General features: G+C 35.3%; 2 protein-coding genes and 1 long non-coding RNA gene across 3 annotated transcripts; all 3 read right to left on the bottom strand.

Annotated features, from left to right (window-relative positions):
• Window positions 1-15,584: 15,584 nt before the first annotated feature.
• On the bottom strand, window positions 15,585-17,665 carry LOC116117540 (probable LRR receptor-like serine/threonine-protein kinase At1g53430). The gene is made up of 7 exons (XM_031403551.1): window positions 17,611-17,665; window positions 17,384-17,506; window positions 17,182-17,297; window positions 16,554-16,755; window positions 16,261-16,363; window positions 15,890-16,040; window positions 15,585-15,794 (listed from the first exon to the last, which is right to left on the bottom strand). Exons 1-7 carry the CDS (start codon window positions 17,663-17,665, stop codon window positions 15,585-15,587), a joined length of 960 nt encoding a protein of 319 aa, XP_031259411.1.
• Window positions 17,666-18,926: 1,261 nt separating this feature from the next.
• On the bottom strand, window positions 18,927-22,425 carry LOC116117554. Its single transcript, XR_004125980.1, has 5 exons — window positions 22,351-22,425; window positions 22,133-22,204; window positions 21,970-22,038; window positions 19,094-19,141; window positions 18,927-18,937 (listed from the first exon to the last, which is right to left on the bottom strand). It is a non-coding gene; the product is annotated as an uncharacterized LOC116117554 (long non-coding RNA).
• A 1,090-nt stretch (window positions 22,426-23,515) lies between these two features.
• Window positions 23,516-26,012, bottom strand: LOC116117539 (probable leucine-rich repeat receptor-like protein kinase At1g35710). Its single transcript, XM_031403550.1, has 12 exons — window positions 25,799-26,012; window positions 25,568-25,715; window positions 25,375-25,446; window positions 25,121-25,192; window positions 24,933-25,004; window positions 24,733-24,804; window positions 24,523-24,594; window positions 24,324-24,395; window positions 24,135-24,206; window positions 23,980-24,051; window positions 23,814-23,885; window positions 23,516-23,591 (listed from the first exon to the last, which is right to left on the bottom strand). Exons 1-12 carry the CDS (start codon window positions 26,010-26,012, stop codon window positions 23,516-23,518), a joined length of 1,086 nt encoding a protein of 361 aa, XP_031259410.1.
• Window positions 26,013-26,864: the final 852 nt, after the last annotated feature.

The following is a 26,864-nucleotide window of genomic DNA, read 5'->3' as shown; positions in this document are numbered from 1 at the left end:
ATATGTTTCATAAGGATAACATAGTCTTTACACAGAAGGGTGCCCTGTAAATAAAAATGAAGAAATGGGGAATCCCAAAATTGAATAAAATCTTTTTGTACAAATCTGAGTTTAAGAGTAAATAAGTTTCTTTACAGTTTACTATCATGCAATTCTGTTTGTTTTAATTGAGAATGATATTTCGTTACGTTTTCCATTTTGCCTTCCTGGATCATTTGCTATATTAGTGCTATAACATGAATGTTGCATAATAAATGAAAATGATTAATACATTAATTTTCACAAGAAGGGAAAGACTGTTGTGATTTTGTTGCTAAATAAGGTTTAAATTTTTTGTGTGGCTGCCTTTGAGGCATTCTGTCTGCTGATGAAGTTGTCTGATGACTCTGATTTGCACAGTGTTTCATTGTCTCCTGCTGTAACATTTACAAGCAAGATTCTTAATGGCACTTGGAGTTGCTCAACTCGGAGTTTTCTAACAACAATGGAAATTATTTGGTAATAAAAGATAAGAAATTAAGGTGAGAGTAAAAACATAAATAGTAGCAAAAGAAAAGATGGAACTCCATACCAAGGTCTTCTGAATGTATAAAAGTTTTCCCAAATTTCTGAAACCTCTTGAATTAAGGTGTGGGTTGAAAATACAGTTTTGCCTTCTGAAGTTCTATGGCAATGCAGCAAAACCTTTAATATCTTCAGGTTTCCTTCACCTGATTTTGGGCCTTGAGTTGTTTTTGTTATATGTTATTTTTAAACAATGGGAGAAAGCCAATGTTCTTATTTGTGTTCTATGAAAGTGTTAGCTTACTAGTATTTTTCTTGCACACTTTAGCATAACTTGTAGCTTGAAGCATGTAGATTTTCGTGAATAAATCATAAATTCTTTAATTGTCTCAATATACTTCAATTTAATCACAAATGGGGTATTTTTATCACCAAAATAGAGTCACTTTCATGACTCTAACACCTATCTATTTTTTTTTTACAAGGAGAAATTTTAAAATACTATAAATTTATGTATCACATCACCCGTATCACAAACCAATAAATTTATGTGGCTTTAGAATTTTCTTTATCTCATTTATCTTTATATTAGATATGATTTATAGTTACCACATCAAGAATACTACAACGATATCATAGACGATCTCAATTCCACTAACTTAGGGGTCAAAGGATTTACATCAACCAGCCCTTATCTTTTATCATCTTCATGAGCTGTCCTACCCGTTACTATGAAGGTTTTCAAAGAAGCTAAGCACTTTCCAGGGAAGTTCTCTCGAAACATAACAAAACCTCATTGGCATGTTGTCTATCAGAAGGTATATTTACCTCCTTGACTTGGCTTTTACTTTTCTTAGACTGTTAGTTTACTCTCCACATTAAAAAATAAAAAAATCAAATCAAATCCTACTTGTTTTCCTGAATATAAATGCACTTAACTATTACAATTAGTATTGCAAACTTTGATATATACTTAGGAAACATAACATCATTCAATGCATGCATCTATATGAATTATGAATATTAAGCAACCATTTGTAACCACAATTATTTAAGTAACAAAGCTGTAATTAATAATGGGTTAGTCGTAATAACCACCAATGAAGTTTCGGAAAGTGTGTTAGATATTCAATTTAAAAGTATTATACTAAACCACCCTGAAGCTAACATTGTTAAACCTTTTGTAATATACTAACATGAAATAACTTTTTTGGCCCTAAAATTTATACTTTGGTCTTTAGATAATCTTTCCCATTTTTGGGACGTTGAGCATATGTTGGATATATTTTCACTTTCACCCATTTAATTTATTTTCATGGCGTCAAAGACTTGGGCTAGTATATACAATACCTCAAACTTAGCATCTAATTATCAATTTATGAAGGGATGAATGTTACAATTAACCCAATTGATAATTAACGTCCCAAAAATGGGAAAGATTATCTAAGTTGAAGTAAATAAATAGTATGTCATCATATGTCCTAAATAGTATAGAAACGTACCCCATACGTGTTATCGTGACATTAATCCAGTCAGGGATCTTTCCATTGAGCTTATTTCCTGTAAGTAACCTACAGAGGCAGAAATTCCAACGTAGAGTAGTAAAGCCAATTTATAATATGAATAGGAATAATATATTTCTACTGTCGAGCCAGTCGTCACAGCCACAAAATTAAACCTAAATACCGTAGTTAGCGGTAAGCAGGGTCAAATCCATAGAGAGAAAGACTAACAGCCTAATGTATATTTGAGTGGCGGAAATGAAATTGGCAATTTGATTAATTAAACTAAACAAACTAAATGCAAATAATAAAAGCTTGAACTTAAAACTAATGAAGACTTTATAATAAAAATGTTGCCGCTACGGTTTTGGTTCGACACGAGACCAACTCACACAATTCTCTTCCACCCTCTACGATCCCCCAAACCTGCAAGGCAAGGTAAATCAATGAAATGGCTTGCCGACACTCTAGGTATAATCTATCCTGTCTCACCTGATCACTCAAGTTCGATTGGTTAAAGACTTCATTGATGGCCACAAACACTACAAGACAATACCACTAGTTGGTACGTGATTAACAAACACAATTTGTCAACACGTATCATCCAATCAACCCATTTCACAATAAATGCAACAACAGTAGAAATGACATTAAATCCGAACACAACTCAATTACAATCAATGCGAAGCAATGAAAAGCAATATTCATCATTTAATTATCTCAAACCAACGTCTATCATTCAGTGAGTTCTATAAAAACATTAAATCACCATGGACAACTATATTCATCACAAATTATCCTCAAACTATATTAAAGTATCGAAATCAAACATGAAACGAAAACAATTATAATTCGAAACACAATACTACCAAATGTCCTACAATCGGGCTCATCCAACTAGTCGAGAGCTGATGAGGAGAGCAGTGGAGTCAATCTCGATCTCGCCTATGCCATAACAGACAACCGGGAACTCAGCCGCTAATGGTGGTGTCGACGGAGCCTGGAGCGGTAGAAACAAAACTGGTCATGGCGGAGAGGGGGTAACCGACAGCGCGATGATGTGAAGAAGGAGCGAAAATGACCAACGGACAACCCAAAATACAAAGGAAAACTGGTATGACGTAATTTTACTAGCTTGCAAGAGTCACAAAAAAGTGGAGTACTCAGCTTAAATTCTGAAGACGTTTGCTGTTTTGAAAATCCAGAAATTATTTTTTGTATCTAGGATGAAGATGACCTAGCCGCTTATGCCATAATATGTAATCATGATATTCTTTACTAGTAGTTAGGCACATAGCATTATCTCCAGAAGTAGTAGTAGTGTTATCAAAATTGCGAGCAAAGATTGCAATGGTAGAATCAACGAATTATTAACAACATCAATATGAGATTGAGAAGTGGAACAAGTAGCAGCTATATTAAAACTGGAAGCATTAAAATTAGTAGTAGTGGAGCTGTCTATAACAACATTTTGGCAGTGAGGAGCAAGTATCACATTAGAATTTTCAATAAGCAAGTTATTGGAAATTTTCTTAGTGTTAAGCTCATTACATGAAGAGACAATTGATGGAACTGTGCTGTCACCAGAGTTTACAGTAAAAGATTGAAATTTATTGTTTGAGACATTAGAAGCCAAAGGCTTACAAGCAATTGAACACTTAGCTTTTGAAACAGAGCTAGACTCATTCTTATCATTCATTGTAGAGGCATTAAACTGGACACTAGAAACCAGAGGCTGACAAATAGCAGGACAGTTTGCTTCTTGAACAAAATTGGACACACTCTAAATATTCATCACAAAATTATTAGGTTGAGACAAAAGATTGGTGAGACCAGGAGACTGAAACAAAAAAGCAAATAAGGGTCTACGGGGATTCGAAGTGAGTGTGGATGGGATGTGTAGTTGATACAACCCTCCTTTAAGTCCCCCTTGCAGCAGAACTCCCTTGGTTAGCTTGTCCTTAACAACATAAGAATTGGCATCAAACTCTACAATTACATCATTATCTTTGGTAAACCTGATACGCTAAGCAAATTCTTTGTAATTTGGGGCACAAATAGTATATTTTTCAAATGTAAACACTTTGTATGTAATTGACTTGGTAAAAATGAGTAAACTATATGAGAAATATTGAGACACTCACCATTGCCAACTTGGAGATGATTGGTACCTTAATATTGCTTGTTGGCATTTAGATTTCCCAAGTGAGATGTGACATGATCAGTGGCCCTTGAGTCCATGTACCAAGCTGGATCAATTAGAGTCACTGTTGTAGTAAGAGCAGTAGGAGAAGCATGTTGAGTGTGTTGACTATGATGAAATAGGGAGGAAAAATGATGAATAAAAGTTGAGCCAGTAGCTGCAAAATGAGCTTGAGCATCTGATCTTGCTGTTTGTTGACTGGGAACACTAAAACCAGTAAATTAAGCTGGATTAGTAGTGCCAGGCATCTGCGGACCAGATATACCAAAATTTGAGAAAGAAGGGACATTGCTTCCATTTGGAGAATGGAAGTGTGACTAATAAACTGAAAAGTTCTAAGGACTAGCACCAATTGAATATGAAGCGCTTGTAAAGAAAGATCTGTTCTATCCACCAGTATGAGGAGAGCCATTATAATGTGATAGAGCATTGCTTGAAGGTGAAAAGGAACTAGTATAGGTTGCATTGAACCTATGATAACACTAAACGACAGAATGACCTGTTTTATTGCAGACTTGATAGATCAGTCTGTTTCTTCTATTGCCTCTTCCTCTGCCATGACCATACACCACAGAACTAGGAGATCAAGTGTTAATTGCATTGTTGTCATATGGTATATATGAGGATGAAGTTGGAATAGTGTAGGTTTGAGGATAATGAGGGCTCCTAAGAGATATCAACGAAGGTACACTATTGTGAACAGAAGGCTCAATAGATTTGGTCATGTGTTGACTTCCAATAGGTTGATTTGCCAAGACATTAACACTGTGAAATTCATCATAAGAACCAGTAGAGTTACCGATTGAGGCTATAAGTGCAAAACTGTTGCATAGGTCTGTAGAGTTAAATCTATCTAACCGAATCTCATCTTTCTGTAGAAGAAATTGCGCCTTTTGTAATATGACTTTGTCTATCTTAGATTTAAGCCGAGCGGTGAGATTCACAACAACTGCGTCAAACTATAGTCCTAACCCATCCAAAACAAATTGCAAAAGGTCTTCATCTGACACAATGGAGCCACTTGTGGACAAACTTTCAGCAATTTCTTTCATCTTCTTGATATATTCTCCGATACTAAGATTACCTTTTTGTGTGGTCTGTAGTAAGTTTTTAAGATGAAGGGCTCTAGCTTTTGAGTCTGTAATGAATTCATTTTCTAAAGCTACCCAGATTTCATTCGCAAATCGAAATTTAGAAACATAGCTAAACATGCTCTCAGAGATCGATGCTAAGAGCTACTTTACAAGAAATTTGTATGTTTTCTTCCACAAAATGTAAGCAGGATTAATCTTTTCATCGAATGAATCTTTACTTGCCTTAACTCCTTCAGACATTTCACCTAAGTTGTCATCTAATATAGTGTTGCAACTAATAACTGGTGAAGGACAAGGAACCTTACCGAGCAAGTAGTCTTCAAGTTCATGGGAACCAACGCCAAAGAGTGCTTGTGAACTCCAGAAACGATAATTGTTACTGGTTAATTTTGGGTTTATAACCTGTAGACTGGAAACTAGAGCTAAAGATGTGCGATTAGCTGAGTTTCGAAGCAATTCTTCAACGCCATTAAACATTGATGAAGAATTGAATGTGTTTTCCATTGACGTGAGTCAGGACTCTGATACCATGTGAGAAAATGAGAGAGTAATTAAAAGGAGCAAAAATGAAATTGTCTTCTTAACAGAAATTAAATACAGTTAGGGAAGATACTTCCATTTTTATACAATTGTTCATCACAAAACGGTAGTGCTTTAGCACATATTAAAACGATATCGTTTCTGGCATTTTATATTTTTACAACCAACACATATTTCATAAGCACTTGTACATTTTGCTACTTGCCTAAACATGGACTCTGAAATTAATGAATTTAATCAGCTCACAAGGAATTGGTCAATTCTTTTCCAGCTAAAATATCTAGGGTTTGGCTTCTTCATTAATTGCTTAGAATCTGTCGATTTCTCAAATTAAAATGTGGGAGGGCAAGTGGACTCACTAGTGATGAAGCCATCTAGCTCGTAAGCAGCAAGTGATGGTAGAACTTGTGAGCGCCAGTATGTGTAATTCTTCTCTACCAATTTCACATTAAGAGTTGGTACGTAAAGATGAGTAAGCATTTGAGATGATATCGTTTGCGGAGCTTGTTGGATTTCAGATTTAGAAGAATTAAGTGTCTCAGGATTCAAATTAGCCATGGACGTTTGTCTCAGCTCTGATACCATGAAAAAAGTTTGGGAGAGTTCAAGAAAGAATAGAGTTCTAGAATGTGTAGAAGAAAGAAAAATGTAGTAAAAGTGTGTAAATTCATTAACTGAAATGAGTAAGAACAGTTACAGCTTTTTATAGTTTGGGATACAAGCTAAAACAATGTGTTTTATATACATACAAATATTATAATACAAAATGGTGCACTTTGCTAAGCTTTTTACATTTTACACTTAAACCCAAACAGAGTTTATTAAAGCACTTTCTGAACTTTTGAACATTGCAGATGCACCTAAGACTCCAAGTATCAAATTCTGTCCAATACTCTTAGGAATCTTTCACCTAAGGTCAACACTCCCTCTACATGATTTGGAGCATGTTTGGTGATATTTTAATGGATTAGAGAGTGGATTTCCTTGGTCTTTCCATTTGTTTTTGTGATGATGTGGCTTCTTATTAGCCACAGTGGAAGTCAACTTTCTTTGTTAAAAGTCAAACACATGGAGCGATGTTGTTTTTGGCCAAACCTAATGAGTTATTTGTCAGACTATCACACTTTTACGCAGACTTCATCTCTCTCCTTTCTGTTTCGGTTCGACAACTCTTAACCTAAGGGAAAGTTCTAGAATCGATTTCATCTTACGGTTATAGAGGAATCAAAGACAGGTGGATGACGATCTAGGAAGGGAGCATGTGTATTTAACACATGCTGATGTTGAAGGAAGAGGCAGATTTTAGATTGAAGAAAACCTAGGGTTTTCAGATCTGGGTGTATTCTTTCCTTATTGTAATCTTTCATGTTCTGATCTAATCTTTTCTCTTTACTATGTTGATTGATAATGGAATGCCCTATTGTGAGCCTTGGAGAGTGGATGTAGGCTGCAAAGCCGAACCACTATAATTTATGTGTCTTGATTATGCTTGATTGATTCTTTATCTTCATTTGTTATATCTCTGATTGCTGAGTTGATAAACGATTCACTGCTAATTTAGGATTAAGTAAACCCTAGAAATCTAACAAATTTGTATCAGAGCCTGATTGAAGGTCCAGTTAGGGTTTCACTGGTTTAATCGTGCCTAAATTCAGTTTTTTTAGGTTTTCTTAAACTGATTACTTTTCTATTGCTGTGTGTTTTTCGGATCTGTGAGAAAAACATGTCGACTAAGTTTGAGCTTGAAAAGTTTACAGGTGAAAACGATTTTGGATTATGGAAAATGAAGATGGAAGCTGTATTGGTTAAAGAGAGCTTGACGTTAGCTTTGAAGGGAGAAGAAGAGTTACATGATACATTAACCACTACAGAAAAGCAAGACATGCTGAACAAGGCCAAAAGCTCACTGATCCTTGGCTTGGGTGATAAAGTGCTTCGAGAAGTCAAGAATGAAAAGACTGTTGCATTGATATGAAATAGGTTAGACTCACTTTATCAGTCAAAGACTGTTCTTAATCGGTTATTTCTAAAACAGAGCTTATTTGGGTTTAAGATGGATGAACAAAAATCACTAAAAGATAATAAGAATGATTTTCTTAAGATTATACAAGATTTAGAGAGTATTTCAATTGAAATTGGTGATGAGGATCAAGCTGTGATCCTGTTGAACTCATTACCCAAAACCTACTCGAACTTTGTAGAGACTTTGAAATATGGTAGGCAGACTCTGAAGTTAGAAGAAGTTGTAGAAGCTATCTCAGCTAAGGACATTGAAAATAGGATCAGGGAAAGAAATATGAGTGATGGTGAGGGTCTTATAGTTAGAGGAAGATCTGAGAAGAAGAACTGGAAAAAAAGGAGGGCAGAATAGACATAGGTCCAAATCTAAAACTGGGAAATGGAAGTGTTTCTTCTGCCATAAGGAGGGCCATCTTAGGAGAGACTGCCCTGAGAGAAAGAAAAAAGAAATATGAGAAAGAGGATGATGGAGGTAGTGCAGGGGTAGTATCAGAGGGTTATGAGAGTTCAAAGGTTCTAGTTATTTCAGAAGGCAAGACTAGTGATGAGTGGATTTTAGACACTGGTTGTACCTATCATATGACACCTAATAGAGAGTGGTTTAGCTCATTTCAACCCTTAGATGGTGGGAAAGTGATGATGGGAAATAATGCTATCAGTCATATTAAGGGAATAGAACCTGTTAAGCTGAATCTCCATAGTGGATTAACTAAGACCCTTACTGATATTAGGTATATCCCTGACCTCAAGAGAAATCTAATCTCTCTTGGAACTTTAGACTCTATAGGTCTAAGTTATAAGGCTGCTAATGGGAGTCTCAGTGTTTTGAAAGGGTCTTTGGTTGTTATGAAGGCTGAAAAAAGGAATGGTTTGTATGTGTTGAAAGGTAGGACTGATAGTGGAGTGGCTAATATTGGGTCCACTGAGGAGCTAGATAAAACTACCTTGTGACACCAAAGACTTGCCCATGTCAATGAAAAAGGTTTAGGAGAACTTAGTAAACAAAACCTACTATGTGGGGATAAAACAGGGAACCTGAATTTTTGTGAACATTGTGTATTTGGAAAAATGAGCAGAGTAAAATTTGGGACTGGACAACACTACTCAAGCTCACCACTTGAGTATGTACATTCTGATATATGGGGACCATCTAGGCATTATTCACTTGGAGGATATAGATACTTTATGAGTTTTGTAGATGACTACTCTAGGTACGTTTGGATTTATTTCCTTAAAACCAAGGATGAGGCTTTTCCTAGATTTAGGGAATGGAAAACCATGGTTGAAAATCAAAGTGGAAAGAAACTGAAGAAGTTGAGAACTGATAATGGTTTGGAATTCGTCAATGAGGAGTTCAATAACTACTGTAGAGTCAATGGGATAGTTAGACATAAGACAGTGAGACACACTCCACAATAGAATAGTCTCTGTGAAAGGATGAATAGGACTATTCTAGAAAAGGTAAGAAGCATTCTATCATGCTCTAAACTTCCAGTTAAGTTCTGGGCAGAAGCAACCCACACTGTGGTCTACTTAATAAATAGAACACCCTCTTCAGCTATAGGTTTTAGGGTTCCACTTGAAAGATGGACTGGTCACCCTGTAAACCTGAAAAACCTTAGAGTGTTTGGGTGCCTAGCTTATGTTCATATAAAGGATGAAAAATTAAAACCAAGAGCCATTAAATGCAATTTCTTAGGATATCCAGATGGGGTTAAAGGCTATAAGTTTTGGAATTTAGAATCTAAGAAATGTATTGTGAGTAGAGATGTCATCTTCAGAGAAAATATCCTACCTGGTTTAGGAGGTAAACCTAATGAATCTGAGAATTTCTATCCAGGAGTAGGACACTTAGAACTAGAAGTGAAGGACTCCAGTTTCAGTTCAAGTTTGAATTAAGGTGGAGTTGAGGAATTAAATACTCATGAGGATGAACCAATTGCTGATCATGAAGTAGGTCAGAATACTCCAAGAGTAGATACATCAAACTTGACAGACTATCAATTATCAAGAGATAGAATTAGGAGAACAATCAGACCTCCCAACAGACTAGGATATGCAGACATGGTTGCATATGCACTTCAAGTGGAGCGAGAGATGAATGATGAACCTAAGACATTCCAAGAAGCAGTTTCAGGATCTGAAAAGTTGGAATGGAAGAAAGCCATTGAAGAAGAATTTGATTCTCTAATGAAGAATAATACATGGATCTTGGTTGATAAACCAGAAGATTGTAGAGTGGTAAAATGCAAATGGATTTTCAAAAGAAAACCAGGTTTAACAGCTCAGGATGCACCTAGGTACAAGGCTAGGTTAGTTGCAAAGGGGTTCACACAAGTGGAGGGGGTTGACTATAATGAAATCTTTTCTCCAGTGGTCAAACATACATCCATCAAGGTACTGATCTCTCTTGTAGTTCAATTCAACCTGGAATTAGAACAGCTCGATGTGAAGACATCTTTCTTGCATGGGGATTTGGAAGAAAGCATCTTAATGGAGCAACCTGAAGGATACAACAGTGCTATAGGTAAAGTTTGTTTATTAAAAAAATCATTATATGGTTTGAAACAGTCACCACGATAGTGGTATAAGAAATTTGATTCTTTTATGATAGAAATAGGGTTTAACAGATGTAATTTTGATAGGTGTTTTTATTTTAAAAGAATCTCTGAATTGAATCATATTTTTTTACTATTGTATGTAGATGATATGCTTGTGGCATGCCATGATAAATCTGAGCTGTGTTGACTGAAGAGGTTACTGAACACCAAGTTTGAAATGAAAGAGTTGGGTTAGGCTCAGAAAATTCTTGGTGTTTCTATTATGAGAAATAGAACTTCTGGAAGTTTGAAGTTAGTACAGCAGGACTATACTGAGAAAATCCTGAAGAAATTCAATATGCAAGATGTTAAATCTGTTTAGACTCCTTTTGGTCCTCACTTGAAACTTTCACATGAGCAGAGTCCACAGACTAAAAAAGAGAAGTTGGAAATGGCAGAAATTCCTTATGCAAGTGCATCAGGAAGTTTACTGTACCAGATGGTATGTTTAAGACCAGAATTAGGCTTCGCTGTAAGTCTGGTAAGCAGATTTATGAGCAATCCAGGAAAGACTCACTGGATGGCTCTTAAATGGATTATGAGGTATTTATAGGGAACCAGATCAGTAGGTGTTAGAGTCATGAAAGTGACTCTATTTTGGTGATAAAAATACCCCATGTATGATTAAATTGAAGTATATTGAGATAATTAAAGAATTCATGAATTTATTCACGAAAATCGCTTCCTAATATTTTTCTTATGAATTTAACGTGTTTGGAATGATTTTGGAAAGTATATGAGTTGATATTAGGTTGTGGTTTATGGATTAAGGGTGATTTTGTCTCATTTATGTTGTTTAGGGGGTAAAATGTCATGTTTTAAGGGGCTGATTTTGTTACTTTTCAATTGTGTAGGGACCAAACTGATATTTTACAATTTGTTCTATAAAAGAAAAATGCAGTTCGCGTTTTCGAGGGGGGCTGTTCATCATCTTTTTCGGCGACCCTTCGTCTTCCATTTCCAGCGACCTCCGGCGACTCTTCGGCTTCCTCGTGCACAGATCGTCGTCATCCCATCGTCCCGGACCACCACCACGAATCACGGAACCAGCCGCGGCGTTTCATCTTCCACCACCGCGACTGTTCGTCTTCCCGGCCAGTTTTGGTCGTTTTTCGGCGACGTCTCAGCTCCCCAAGGGTCGATCTCCCTTCCCCACGACCGGATCTACACTTCCCTAGCTTCAGCCGTCGCAAAAATCGCCGGAATCCGTGATTTTGCCGCCGCGCCTCTTCATCTTCCAGGCCAGATCTTGCTCATTTTCGGCGACTTCTCACCTCCCCAGAACCTGATCTGAACTCCCCATCACCAGAGCTTTCCATCGGTACCTTTGGATCCCATTTCCGCCACCGTTTTTCGGAAGGCCCGTCGAAAAATTAACGTTTTCCGGCGAAGTGCGGCTGTTCGTATTCCAGGCTATCCGTTGGTCATTTTCGCCGCTTCTTCATATCATATCACTGTCGGTTACCTCCTCTCCGCCATGGTCAGCTTCGTTTCCACCGTTTCAGCCTCCGTCATCACCACCATGAGCGGCTAAGTTCCTGGTTGTCTGTTATGGCATAGGCGAGATCAAGATTAACTCCACGACTCTCCTCATCAGCTCTCGACTAGTTGGATGAGCCCGATTATAGGACATTTGGTAGTATTGTGCTTTAGATTATATTTGTTTTCGTTTCATGTTTGATTTCGATACTTTAATATGATTTGAGCATAACTTGTGATGAATATTGTTGTCCATTATGATTTAATGTTTTCATAGAACTTGCTGAATGATAAACGTTGGTTTGAAATAATTAAATGATGAATATTGCTTTTCATTACTTCGCATCGATTGTAATTGAGTTGTGTTCGGATTTAATTTAATTTCTACTATTGTTGCGTTTATTGTGAAGTTGGTTGATTGGATATTACGTGTTGACAAATTGTATTTGTTAATCGCGTACCAACTAGTGGTATTGCCTTGTAGCGTTTATCGACGTTCAATGATAGTCTTTAACCAATCGAACTTGAGTGATCGGGTGAGACAGGATAGATTATACCTAGAGTGTCGGGAAACCATTTCATTGATTTACCTTGCCTTGTAGGTTTAGGGGATCGTAGAGGGTGGAGAAGAATTGTGTGAGTCGGTCTTGTGTCGAACCAAAACCGTAACGGCAACATTTTTATTATAAAGTTTTTATTAGTTTTAATTGCACTATTTCATTATTTGCATTTAGTCTATTTAGTTTCTTTAATCAATTGCCAATTTCATTTCTGCTACTTAAAATACATTAGGTTGTTAGTCTTGCTCCCTGTGGATTCGATCCTGCTTACCACTAACTACGGTATTTAGGTTTAATTTTGTGACCATGACGACTGGTCTAACAGTAGGCATTGTTTTTGAGAAAAAAATGGAGTTATGATGATTGTGTTGAGGGTTTTGGTGATGCAGATTATGTAGGAGATATAGACAGAAGGAAGTCTACATCTAGATTTGTGTTCACACTATAGGGAAATATTGTCAGTTGGAAATCCAAGTTGCAACATATAGTTACTTTGTCTTCAACAGAGTCAGAATATGTAGCATTAATCGAGGCAGCAAAGGAAGCTACCTGGTTGAAAGGATTGATTAATGAGCTGGGTATTGAGCAACAGACAGTGAAGATTAATAGTGACAGCCAGAGTGCAATTCACCTTTGCAAAAACCAAGTATACCATGAAAGAACTAAACACATAGATGTTTGCCTTCATTTCATTAGGGAAATGATCGAAAGAGGGGAAATCGAGATTGAAAAAATTGATGGTTCACGAAACCCTGCTGATATGTTCACAAAACCTGTTTCATTTGAAAAACACAGGCTCTGTATGAGCCTTCTTCAAGTTCTAGAGTGAACTTATGAATTCCAAGGCCACATGGGGTAACAAATCAAGAAGCCAAGGTGGAGAATTGTGATGATGTGGCTTCTCATTAGCCACGGTGGAAGTTAGCTTTCTTTGTTAAAAGTCAAACACATAGAGCGACGTCGTTTTTGGCCAAACCTAATGAGTTATTTGTTAGACTATCACACTTTTACGCAGACTTCATCTCTCCTTTTTGTTTCGGTTCGATAGCTCTTAACCTAAGGGAAAGTTCCAAAATCGATTTCATCTTACGGTTATGGAGGAATCAAAGACAAATAGATGGCGATCTAGGAAGGGAGCATGTGTATTTAACACATGCTGATGCTGAAGGAAGAGGCAAATTTCAGATTGAAGAAAACCTAGGGTTTTCGGATTTGGGTGTGTTCTTTCCTTATTGTAATCTTTCATGTTCTGATCTAATCTTTTCTCTGTACTATGTTGATTGATAATGGAATGCCCTATTGTGAGCCTTGGAGAGTGGATGTAGGCTGCAAAGCCGAACCACTATAATTTATGTGTCTTGATTATGCTTGATTGATTCTTTATCTTCATTTGTTATATCTCTGATTGCTGAGTTGATAAACGATTCACTGCTAATTTAGGATTAAGTAAACCCTAGAAATCTAACAGTTTTCTTTCTATCAATTTGGTCCAGACAAGTTCAAAGAAAAAACTAATTAGGCCATAGATTTATTTTCATATATGAGACTTTGTTATAAGACCATTTGATGTTCAATTTATGTATAACGTGGCGTAGTTATATTAGGCAATATTCTTTGAACAACTTCCTGCTGATGAGAGTTGACTGTTGAGGTTGTCAGTGGAGGAGAGGAAGGCTGTCATAAGCTCAAGCTTTGTCTTCATTATTTCAAACTGATCTTTAAAATCAAGTGCAAACTGAGCTCGATTAATTAAAGGCCTGAACACCTTATCTGTCAGCGTCTTAATCATAGCATCTGTCGCCATAACTTCCGTTCGAATCTTATTTGTGAATTCATGTTCAAATCTGAATCATTAAGTTTTGCTGTTTTAATTTTTAGTATTCATCAATAGAAGTCTAATTTATTTGAGGTGTATGGATTAATGGCTTAAATAAACTTTTGAACTGTTTTTTGGGTAACATTTAATGGACAAACAAACAAAGAACTTAGCTATAAATTTGAAAGGGATTTCAAAATAGCACATACCTTAAGTTTTCAAGAACGTACGTGATAGAAAGAACGGAAGAGCTCCCAAAACAGAAAAAAGTTTACGGTCTTGTTTCTTGCAAAGAGAAGATAGAAATGTTAACACGGAGAAGAACAGAGTATGGTTGTAAACGTTTGCAAGAAACAGGTTTGAATCTGATTCTCTAGCTAACGTGAGACCATTACTTTTCTTCCTGCACTAAGTTGTAAAGACTTAACAACGAAAATTAAAAATTTAAAGGCACAAAAGGGACAGATTCTAATAGGAAGCAAAGAACCTGACTGACAATAGAAAGGAAGTAAGTTTGACGATTCTATAACTTTAATGGCGGGACTGACTGGGTTTTTAAATTGAATTTGTGTTCAGAGAAAAAGATACATAAAGAATAAAAATATGACTTTCCTTGTGCATCAAGTTTGAAGCTTTCTTTTAGAGAAGAGAAGAAAATACGACAGATCATCCAAAAATCGGTTCCATCAATTTTATTCGTGAAATTTTGGATATCACTTCATGAAGAATTTTTAATTCCAGTCCAATCAAATGGACTAATTACTTTGAAAGAGCCAAGAAATTATGGGGTGAAATTGCTGTCAGTGTGTTTTGATGATAGTTAAGTTAATACGCACTTACGACAGGCAACTAGGGGTTTTTAGCCCTTCAGCATTTCTTCTGGGATTGAAAAATGAATCATAGGGTGACAAATTGTTAGATCTTGTATTAACATTTGTGATTGGATGTGACAAATTGCTCTTCAGCTTTGAATGGCATGCAAAGGAACTTAAAAACAGAAACTTTGTGGACCTTCTTCCGAGAAATATGTCTTTTCCTTCAGAAAAACTATTATTGACAATCACACTCACTATTATCACATTAATTTGAGGTTCCACATAATGGTATGACTTCTGTGAAACTTCTTTAACAGAGTAATATGACAACAATCAGAAAACAGAGGAACCAGAAGAAAATAAAAAGAAATGGTGACATGAACCTCAAAAAAAGAGACAAGGACAAAGGTAGGAAGCCTATTCCATAAACGATTTTGATAAAACCAAACTGCTCAAAAATCAAGCTGAGGGAGAGCGTTGACATTAGAAATTTGCTCAAGCTCACTCACAATTTCGAGCATTGTAGGCCTCAGAGTAGGTGACAGATTAATGCACTGTATAGCCAAATCCAGCATTTTAAGAGCTTGCTTTTTATCATATTCTCCAGACAGATTTGTATCCACCAAGTTCAAAAGCATTTTCTCTGAATGTAAAACGCAAGCCTGCATAATTGCAACAGTGTAAGCCCTTAAATGTACAATGGAATCTGAAAACTCAACTGCTTGGCTTTGTGTAAAATTTGTTCTATTTCCCTCACCTTATTTAAAAGATAATCGTTCCCTTGGTTTTTTTCGCTCTTTGAATTACTCTTTCCACTAACTATTTCAAGCAGAAGTACTTCATAACTATAAATATCAGCTTTGTCTGTTATGGCTTTTCGCATTGCATACTCAGGTGCCATATTTACTCTGAAACAATAACAAGGAATCATACAAATAGCAAAAATAACTTGTTCGTTTGATTCAAAAGTAATGACAGATGATTCTTACACTGTTCCTATTTCTTTGATGAACTGATATGGATTTTCCTCGTCATAAAGTTTTGCCAGTCCAAAGTCTGAAACCTTAGGGTTAAGATTTCCATCAAGTAGAATATTACTTGCTTTAACATTTCTGTGAACAACTTTACCTCTTGCATGATCTTTGATGCAGATACTTCAGACCCCTTGCTATTCCAAGGCATATGTTAACTCTCTTTGGCCAATCAAGTGTCTCTTTAAAATTCGACTCATCTGCTTAAATTAACAACATTAATGTTGTTAATTTAAAGAAGGATAATAATATACTATTTTGACCTACTCTTAACCTCAAAGTGACAGGAAGACAAAAATAAAATTGTATGTGCCAACATGATTAAAGAAAATGAAATCAAAAGTAGAAAGTTTCTAAATTAATTGAACTTATGACTAAAAGAAAACTTACCAAACAATACTTCTGTAAGTGAGCCTTTTTCCATATATTCATAAATCAGCAAGTGTAGATCCTTTTTGGAATAAACATCCAACAATTCGACAAGATTGTCATGCTTTAACTGTTTCAAGGCATAGACTTCAGTTCCTATTTGATCAATGTCTGATTGAAAAGAAAGCTTCTTCACAGCTACCGTCTGATTTGGCAGTTGAGCCTTATACAAAACAAAGACTAGTAATAAATAAGAGCATCTCTAATAAAGAATACATTTCACATAAATAAAGAGCATCTTCATTAATTTCTAAATATAAAGAACAAAATTTATATTCAAATCTAATAGGCTCTTTAAATTAGACTTAATAAATAAGAGAGATACTTAATATAAGAGAAAATTAATAATAAAATACATAAAAACTTGTAGTTTATTAAATAAAATAAGGATAGAGAATAAAATTTGACTTTTTAGATGTGAAAAGTCAAATTCACTCTTTAATTTATATTTAAAGGATAAAAAGTCTATTGTACTCATGCTTTTATGAATAAACTCTCTAGAAAGAATCTTTTGGAGATGCTCTAAAGTGCCCAAATGTATAAATTATTTACATACTAAACATTCATCCCAACATAATTAAAGTATAACCTTGTATATCATCCCAAAACGCCCATTGCCAATCTTATTCGTAGGGCTGAAATTTCGAGTTGCATCTTTCACTTGTTTAATAGTGTAAGACTTGCCTCGGAGTTCCACCTTTGTCACTACACAGATTCAAAAAATAAAATCATAACTAAAATTATCTTAACAAAAGAATTTAAATTAGTCTTTTGAATTTATTGCACATTACCACGCAACTCTCTGTCTCCCAGATATCCCATTCTCCACATAAAAGCCAATACAAGAACCAATAGAAGAAGTCCAGTTAATACAGAAGCAACCGCAATCCATGCTATCGGTAATGGTTTGATGTCTGAATACAATAGTAGATTGCAACAAGAACCATACTGTCAGCATAGTCATAAAAATGGGAATTTGAACAAAATTAAGCAGAAGGGCAAGTGTGAAAATTTGTACTTCGAGTGGCAGAAATAGCTGATATGAGAGGTCCATTCAGATAAAGCCGATTCATAATTAGATCCCTTTCCGGCCCAGAATAAAAGGATCTCCAGTAGATTATCATGAACATAAATATCTTTGAAATTTCAATCCACTCCATATTTGGAGTATTCCCAGTATTTTTTTTATGTTGAAATTTCTTCCTAATTGCTTCCCCTGTAAGGAGAATTCCTTAGTAGATGGCAAAACTGAAAATTGGCCTAATGAATTAAAGCATTACTGAATATATATATCAAAAACTCGCTTCCCTAAACTGCTATACTTCATCTTTTGCAAATACAATTTCAGCGAAGTGAAGTTTCACATTATAATGGCCATTGTGTAAGCAGAAACCTAATATGTTAGAGATTGAGGGCAAAGACGAGCTTTAACATATAATCAGGAACAGAAGTTCCACATGTAACGTTCTGTATGTAATTTGTGGAATCGCTTGACGTTTGAACTCTCCCAAACAACTATAAGCCCAGGGCTTTTCTGAATTTTCATACAAAGTAGTTACAGTGTTGAATATTTCATCAAAGACATTTGTTCAAAGTTTTTTCGCTCTCCACCAGCATTTATAAACAATGAATGGTCTGAAAGAAACAGAATGTAAGTATAATTAAAATTATTGTTGTCATATCAAGGTCAAATTGTGTGCTTGCTGAAGAATAAACGTACACTTGGATTTCTTGTACCACAACGATATCCATGATCGGCTTGAGGATTCCCTAAGAACACAATTCAATTGGTGAGAAATCAGGGTTATATTAATTGCAGAATTGAAGATATGGACTTACCTGTTTTCGGTTCATGGTTGCAGCAGCACACTGAAGACAGGTCCATGCAAAATAAAAAAGAGAGGACATCCAGAAGTAAAATTTAAAGCTCAAAAGAATGGGAGAACGATGGAATTTCCTTAAATATTAATTTGAAAGATTCCTGCAAGATAACAATTTACAGATTTTATGATATATTCCTCTATTGATATGAGAATAAAATATTACAATACTTGGTAGATAGTTTAGCAGATACACATGTATATCTTTACTTTAATAACGAAGAATAGTATACCTATAATTGGTTCAACGTGAGCAGCAGCAACATGCAAACAAGTCCAGAAATATAAAGTGAAATTTTATAAGTGATAGTTGATATACAAAAGAATTTTCAGGATAAAAAGAAAGAAAGGAGAAAGAAAGATAAAAAAAAAAAAAAAAAAAAGAAACAGTGGAGATTGATTGTGTTTCTATTTCCTTCAATTCTTCTTTTCTGCTTCAACAGTCAAATTATTGGTGAAATACCCCTGGACAGAATAATCAGGAATTTCACAGAAGAGTGATCTTTATAATTAAGTTATATTGAAAAGCAAAATAATTTTAAGGAGAAGAAGAAAAAAGTAAAAAGTAGAAGAAAAGAATAGCAGAGATTTGATTCTGTATTTCTATTTCCTTTCACATACTTCTTTACTGCTGCTTCTTCAGTTGTAAAATTATTGTATGAAATACCCCTGCAAGAGAATAACAATAATTCACAAAAGAGTGGAAATTTCTCTTTACTTTTGTATAAGTGTAACAAGTATATATGGTCACAGACATGCACTCCACTATAAGCAGAAATGTACTTTTATGTTTGCTCATAGACATGACAATATTAGACTAAATATTAATATTTATTGAATACCGTCTTATTGTTGAAAATTAAACTTGACTTTATTGCAGAACATTATTTCAACCAGAATTTTAAGAGTCTACATCCAAATTCAGTGTATAATATGTCAAATTAAAGTCTTATCAGTCGAATTTCAAAGCTTAAACCACTCATCAATTGGATCTTTATTTGAACAGTTATGACTAATTACTACTGACTATTAGGTGAAAATCGAGAATCTGAGAAAACCAAAATATGTCTTTTGTGGTTTTAACGTCCTATGGATGTGAATAGCATTATATGTTCTTAAATTTAGACTCTTGAGTTTTCTTTGAGTAGTATATATAGCCATGTACTGAAGCTATGTTTGAAGAAGGGAAATAAGAAGTTTGATTTGTGAATTCCTCTTCTATTTCCTCTTTCCTTGTGAGCTTTGTGCCCATGTTGCTTCCAACAAAGTGGCATCAAAGCCTTGATTCAAGAGAATGTCTTCTAAAGCACCCACTCTTTTCTTCCATACCACAACTGTCAAGCACAATTATGAGAATTGGGCATGCAATTTGAATGAAGGCTATCCTTGGTTCCAAGGAGTATGGGAGATTGTTGAGAAAGGTTATGTAAAACCTCAAATGAGGAGGAGTTGAATCAAGCTCAAAATGATGCCTGGAGAAAGAAAGGAAGAAGGATTAATGTGTGTTACTGTTGTTCATCAAGGCCTAGACGATAATATGTGCCAACGAAACCATTCCAAGCAAGCATGGGATACTCTTTGAAATCGTCATGGGAATTGAAAAAGTGAAGAAGGGCCGAGTTTGAATCTCTTTTGATAAAAGAGAGTGAATCCATTTGATTACTTCACAAGAGTCTTGACAGTGGTGAATCAAAAGAAGAGGCTTGGAGAAAGATTTGTGTTGTTGAGAAGATTCTTCGCTCTCTTAATTCCAAATTCAAACCATGTGGTGGTAGCCATTGAAGAGTCTTAAGTATTTGGAGTTCATGTCCATCGACGAATTAAATGGATCCTTACGGGCCCATGAAGAAAGAATGAACCAAGGCAAGCAAGAGCATGTGGAGCATGCGTTGCAACCAAAGCTTTCATTGAAAGCCAAAGGAGAAGCTTATAAAAATGGTAGAAGAGGTCGTGGGAGGACGTAGTCATGGAAGAGGAAAAGATGAGCAAAATTCTTCTCAAGAGGGAAGAAATCAAAATTATTCAAGAGGACGTGGAAGAGGAAGAGGCAACTATGAAAGATACAATGAAGTAAAGAATGACACAAGTCAAATTGAATGTTATTCTTGTGAAAATATGGGCATTATTTTGGGAGTGTCCAACCAAGGAAGTAGAAGAGGAGACAAAGCTCATTATGCACAATGAAGATGTGGAGGAGCCGGCGCCTGCATTACTCCTTACACTTAAAGAAGTATCCGGTCATGGCAAGAGTTTGTGGCACCTAGACAATGGAGCTAGCAACCACATGATGGGCGATAGAAACAAATTCGCGGAACTTGACACCAAAATGATGGGACATGTGCGCTTTGGTGATGAATCAAAGGTGAAGATTAAAGGTAAAGGTACAATTTTGTTTGAGGCAAAGAATGGGAGCCATAAGATTCTTCCTAATGTTTATTACATTCTAGAAATGAAAAGTAATATTTTGAGTATTGGGCAACTTATAGAGAATGGTTGCAAAATAACCATGGAAGATCGTTTTCTTTGGCTTAGAGACAAAAAAAGGGAATCGTATTACTAAGGTTTCCATTAGGGTTAAAAAAAAAAAAAATACCGAACCAATCCGGGAAAACCGAACTCAAAATCAGTTTTCAGATTAACTGGTTAGGTTTCGATTTTCAAAAATGACCAAAACCGATTTTCCGGTTTGGATAACGATTTATGGGCAATGTCAAACCGGTTAACTAAAATTAGTTTTGAAAAAAACTAAAAAAAAAAAAAAAATCCCTACTTTTCCCCCACTTTTTGTTGGGTATTGGGTCTTCAGTCTGTTTCTCCTCCACTTTTTCTTGGGTCTGCTTCTCCAGTTTTAGTTTTTATTTTTATTTTTCGTCTTCTTCTCCTTTCAATACTTTAATAGTTTTCTCTTTCTTTTTCATCTTTTGGTTTGTAAAATGTAAAGTGGACGTGAATGGCATTATATGTTCTTAAATTTAGACTCTTGAGTTTTCTTTTGAGTGGTTTATATAGCCATGTACTCAAGCTATGTTTGAAGAAGGGGAATAAGAAGTTTGATTTGTTGATTCCTCTTCTATTTCCTCTTTCCTTGTGAGCTTTGTGCGCATCTTGCTTCCAACACTTATTAGCTTAAGATTTTAGGTGGAGTGATAATTTAACTAGAAAGGGTGTCTTGAAGCTTAATTAATATTATTGAGACTTGCAGCTTTTATTTACCTATAATCTAAAGGTTTCTGGCGGTCAAGTTCAATGTATTAAGTTGCCAAATATTAATGCTAGACTTTTACTAAATAATTTAAACTTTTAGTCAAGTAAGATATTTAAAACGCTTAAAACTTATATATACGGGTGACAAGAGGATTCATCAACACTGTGTAACCATATACAGCTGTCTGTACTATATGAAATATGATCTACGGTGAAATTAAAGTTCATGCAACCTGATGCAATAAGTGTTATTAACTTCTCTTATATATATAAATATATATATATATATATACCCCTTAGATTTTACTGTGTTATTAATCCAGCGGAGAATTGCCTGATTGATCACATCTCCGGAGAGAAACCTGAAACCAAAGATGCCAATTAACGTCAGTGAATCTAGTGATGAAGGAGAACAGAGAGATAGATTGATGGTGATAAAGAAAAGTTATCACATACATGCTACTACTTGATTTCAGATTCAGAATAGAATTTGGGATCACACCAGTAAAATTGTTGAAGCTCAAGTCACTACAATGCACATAAATAATATCTTGGAATAATTAGTCATTGAAGGTACTCGAATAAATTATCAGTGACTTAAGGAACATAGTTATATTAGAACGATAGAAGAAATCTAAACAAAAACTTTGGATTTTATCGGGAAAGAGACGTACAGTCGGCTCATATATGTATTCTCATCAAATATAAATGATGGGATTTGACCGATAATATTGCAGTTCCGCAGTACCCTTAGAAAATTGGTCAAATCAATTGGATCTGTCAGATAACTTAATATATACAAATTAAGGATCTAAAAAAAAAAAAAATTCATACAATTTACAGGAATAGATATATGGTGTGTAACAATTGAATTGGACTACTTACAGAGTACCCATGTTTGTCAAATTAATTGACATTGGTAACTGAAAACCGATGTGGTTCAGATCAGTAACCCTCCTGGTACAACAAAGACATGCCAGAAAGTATCACAATAACTAAGAGTTCATTTCTGCAACAAGAAAAAACACGAGATTGAATTTTTCTTACAAAGTTTGAAGATTAGTCATTGTAAAAATTTCTGGAGGCAGTTTGTCTTCAAAATTGTTTCCTCCAAGATCTCTGTGAGCAACGGAGAATATCCATAATGCAATAAGCTGACTGTTCCTCTATAATTAATCGTCCTAAAAGACATACTATTGTAAAACTATATAGTCACGCCGTTCTATCGAACCATGTTATAACTCCGACTCATAGCATGGCATTGAGTTTGGCCATTGACCCATTGTCATATGGCCAACCCATGGCCTTTCTCAATGCCGACAATGCATCGGGCCAACCAGCAAGCCTGCGCTGGAATGTCAGAAGGCTTACACCGGTGCAGGCTACATCGATGATCAGCCCTGACGAGGTGCACTGTGTCGCCAAAGAGCACCAATGCAGCCTACCAGCATCCATTATGCAAGATGGTTTCCTAATTGATAATTAAATTTAATTATGTTTTTTTTCAACTTTTAAATCCTTATGTAAAATTTTTGTATCCTAATTGAAAAGTTTTAATGATCGAGATCCGGATTCATTATGGCTATAATTTCTCAATTTATATCATTAGGGTCAAAATTTAGAATGACTGAAATATTGATTAACATTTAGATATATAATACAGTCAAAAAGGCTTACAGGGAAGAGAGATTGACCCATTTAATAACGAATTTGGGAAACGAACCCGTCAAATAGTTCCCGGCGACGTAACTGCAAAAGAAATTAATTAGCTACAAGTTGCCCAGGAAGAAAATTATTGCAAAGATGAAAAGAACAAAGACAATGTAAAGGATGGCTCACTTACAAATATTTCATGGTCGTAATATTTTGATAATCGTCGGGCAAATTCCCAGTGAAATAGTTGGATGACAAAGAGCTGCAACAACATTATAATCACTCCCAAAAGGTCAAGACCCAAATTCATTGTTCCAGGAACACAAAAAAAAAAAAAAAAAAAAAAGAAAAAGAAAAAAAAATCTTATAAAAAAAAAAAAAAAAAAAAAAAAAAAAAAAAAAAGAAAAAGAAAAAAAAATCTTATACTAAAAAATCATTCCTGTCCTTCCTTTTGGTCTTGTACGTCCACCTAGATATACTTACAGAGTCCCAAGACGGCTTAAATTTCGAAGTTCTTTTGGAAGTGCACCGTTTAGTTCATTCTCCTTCAAATATCTATGAATAAAATGGAGAAATAATGGGGTTAATGATTGTGAGAATCATTTGTTTATGACGTGCAGTAGAGAGAGACCGAAAGAAGATTTCATACAAAGTCTCGAGTTTGCCAAGTTTGCCAAGTTCACCAGGAATTGAGCCTGATAGCCTATTAAACGATAAGTCCCTGCATAATAAACCCATAAACATGAGATTACGCAAATCCAATGAAGTAAATAAGGAAAGTACTTTGGTTCTGAAGATGCTTACATGTATTCCAGAGATGAAAGACTACCGAAAGATCGTGGGATGCTGTCATTGAGAAAGTTCTTAAACAGGTAGCTGTGACGGCAAAGCAGAATTATTAGAAGACAAAGGAATGGATAGAACCATATCTCTATCTTTATATAAGAAAACTAAATGGAACTAGGAAACTTTTATTTCAATGTCAAGACTTACAGTGTTTCTAGCTTCTCCAATCTCCCCAAATGGCTAGGAATAGCTCCAGTCAGTTGATTTTTTGAGAAGTCTCTGATTATCATACGAATTCAAATTAAGGCTCATTATAGTAATGTAACATAGAATTCATAATAAACCCACTGGGAGAATGACTGGAACTAAAAACTTTATTGTACGATCATTTTGCGACAAAACTTACAGTGTTTTTAGCATCTTTAAATTCCCCAGACGCTCAGGTATAGGTCCAGTCAACTGATTATATGAGAGGTCCCTGATTATTGATTATTATACGAATTCAAAGGCTCATTATTGTGAAGTTAATTTGTAACACAGAATTCATAATAATTCCACTTGGAGAAAATTAATTGGAACTGTAAACCTTAATTTTTATTTCTATAACGACACTCACAGTGTTTCTAGCTTCTTCAAATTCTCCAAATCCGTAGGTATAAGTCCAGCCAACTGATTGCCGTAGAGGTATCTGATCATTACACAAATCCATTCATCATAGCAAAGTTTGTAGTATATAGAATCCATAATAATAAATTCACTAGAAGAAAATTAATCGGATCTAAAAGCCTTAATTTCCATTTCTATAACAAGACTTACAGAATGGCTAGGTTCGTCAAATTCCCCAAATTCCGAGGTATTGACCCAGTCAACTTATTGTTTGCGAGGTTTCTGATCATTATACAAACCCACTGGCTTATTATAGCGATGTTTGTAACATAGAGTTCACCCTATCTCACTCAAATGAAAAAATTATCATTGAACTTGTAGTACAGCAAAGAACTTACAGGTGAGTAAGATGAGATAAACTCCCCAGTTCGGGAGGAATGGAACCGTAAAGATTGTTGTTGGATAGATCACTGTTGAGTTTGGACGTAAAAATAACCAAAGATTCAGCCAAAGGTTATTTCTATGATTCCGGGCTGGCACCTCTTATTGCCCAGAGAGGGAATTACTCTCTTTCTGTGGCAAATGTGAGAGAGCCCAGCTACTTGGGAGTACAGTCAGGGGAAAAGAAATGATTAAAAGCAATTATACTTACAGCATCTCCAGGTAGTTAAGATTTTTCACAACAGCACTAATATATCCATCTAAAGGTACACTCCTCAAAATTCTGTTCCACAAGTATGAATGAATTAAACATGAAAACCTTAGTTATGATAAGGATCCTGGATCAATTTGACTGTATTGTATCATAGAGCTTACATTGCAATGATATGCTCTTTAGAACTTACATTTGAGTGATGTGCCAAGTATTGCTGATATTGGTGCAATTGATGACTTTGCCATAACCAAGATCGTGCTCCTCGTCACAATAGGATTCTGAAACAAGTGTTGGCGTACTTAAAGCTAAGTTGAACATGATTGTGTAAAGAGCCTCAGCTGCCAAATATTTTGACATAAACTGAATTAATAAATGTTAATTTACTGAAAATATTTATTAAGGAAGAGAGATTAGATAATACATTCAGCAGAAGGCAGTATTGCTGGCCCTGCAGAAGGCGGTATTGCTGGCCCTGCAGAAGGCGGTATTGCTGGCCCTGCAGAACTGTCCGTTGCTGGCTCTGCAATTTGACAAAGGAGAAACAGAATAATGAAAGGATCAGCAGACTTGGTAAGAAGCATCAGACAACTTCTATTCATGATTTTCTTTTTCTTTTTCAGCTCACTCAGTCTCATATTCTCTGCTACTGAGCTTGGTTCACCCGGATCTATTTATGAGAAGAAAGTGTAGTAGAAAACTAGCTGTAAAGTCGTCACTCAAGGAAAGTAATGTAGAATATCCCACACTGGTAGGATTTTTTTTTTTTTTTAATTTGGATAGAATTAGGATAATTATGTTGAGTCATTTTATAATTATGCTATTATCTAATTAGAATATCTTTAGAATTAAACAATTAAAGTCCTTCTACAATTAGAATATAATATGTAAGGTTATATAAAGCCTAAAACAATTAGTTTGGCAGAAAATAATCAATAAAAGTTCTCTTATTTGTAAGCCTATATAAAGGCTAAAATAATTAGGATTTAACCGGCAATAATCAATAAGAGTTATCTTCCCTTAACCTCTCAATTCTCATTCTTCCTATAAAAGAGAAACACTATCCTATCATTGACAATGTCAGAATTTAAGCCCAAGGGGGAGTCTAATCCAAAAGACTAGCCTGGTGAGAGAGTCTCTAGGCTTTTAAATACCACACTTCTGTGGGTACGAGATCCTGATGCGGGATCCTAACACACAACCTATTAACACCTTTGTTTTTTTGTTACTTTCTTAAAGAAGTGCTATGTTATTGGATAATGTTACATTAGTTAAACTATCATGGAGAAATTTAATGTGTGTTATGGACATTATAGTAGAACTCCACTTTTTTTCCTTCCAAAATCCTTGTACTCATAATAATAATTAAAAAAAAATAAGGTCGTATTGTTTTTGCAATCACAGATAAAAATTATTAGGCAAAAATATATACAGTGAATATTAAATTATGAAATTTAGGTGTTTTAGCTTATAGCTTATGTCCAAAGTTT

Source organism: Pistacia vera, unplaced genomic scaffold (assembly GCF_008641045.1).
Source record: "Pistacia vera cultivar Batoury unplaced genomic scaffold, PisVer_v2 Contig818, whole genome shotgun sequence".
NCBI lineage: Eukaryota > Viridiplantae > Streptophyta > Magnoliopsida > Sapindales > Anacardiaceae > Pistacia > Pistacia vera.
Note: the sequence above shows the minus strand (reverse complement) of the source record. Positions and strands in the feature narration are given on the sequence as shown.

Bases quoted from the DNA above. Each gene is read 5' to 3' on its own strand.
- LOC116117540 (XM_031403551.1), bottom strand. From the start codon at position 17,665: ATGAATCGGCTTTATCTGAATGGACCTCTCATATCAGCTATTTCTGCC. The intron at 16,756-17,181 runs GTTATACTTTAA...GTTTTGTATAAG, and splicing joins GTTTTGGGATGATATACAAG to GCTCAACTGCCAAATCAGAC. The intron at 16,364-16,553 runs GTAAGTTTTCTT...TAATTTAAGCAG, and splicing joins ACTTACAGAAGTATTGTTTG to ATGAGTCGAATTTTAAAGAG.
- LOC116117539 (XM_031403550.1), bottom strand. From the start codon at position 26,012: ATGAGACTGAGTGAGCTGAAAAAGAAAAAGAAAATCATGAATAGAAGT. The intron at 25,005-25,120 runs GTAAGTTCTTTG...TATAATGATCAG, and splicing joins TTATCTCATCTTACTCACCT to AAACCTCGCAAACAATAAGT. The intron at 24,595-24,732 runs GTGAGTGTCGTT...ATCAATAATCAG, and splicing joins TTGAAGAAGCTAGAAACACT to GGACCTCTCATATAATCAGT.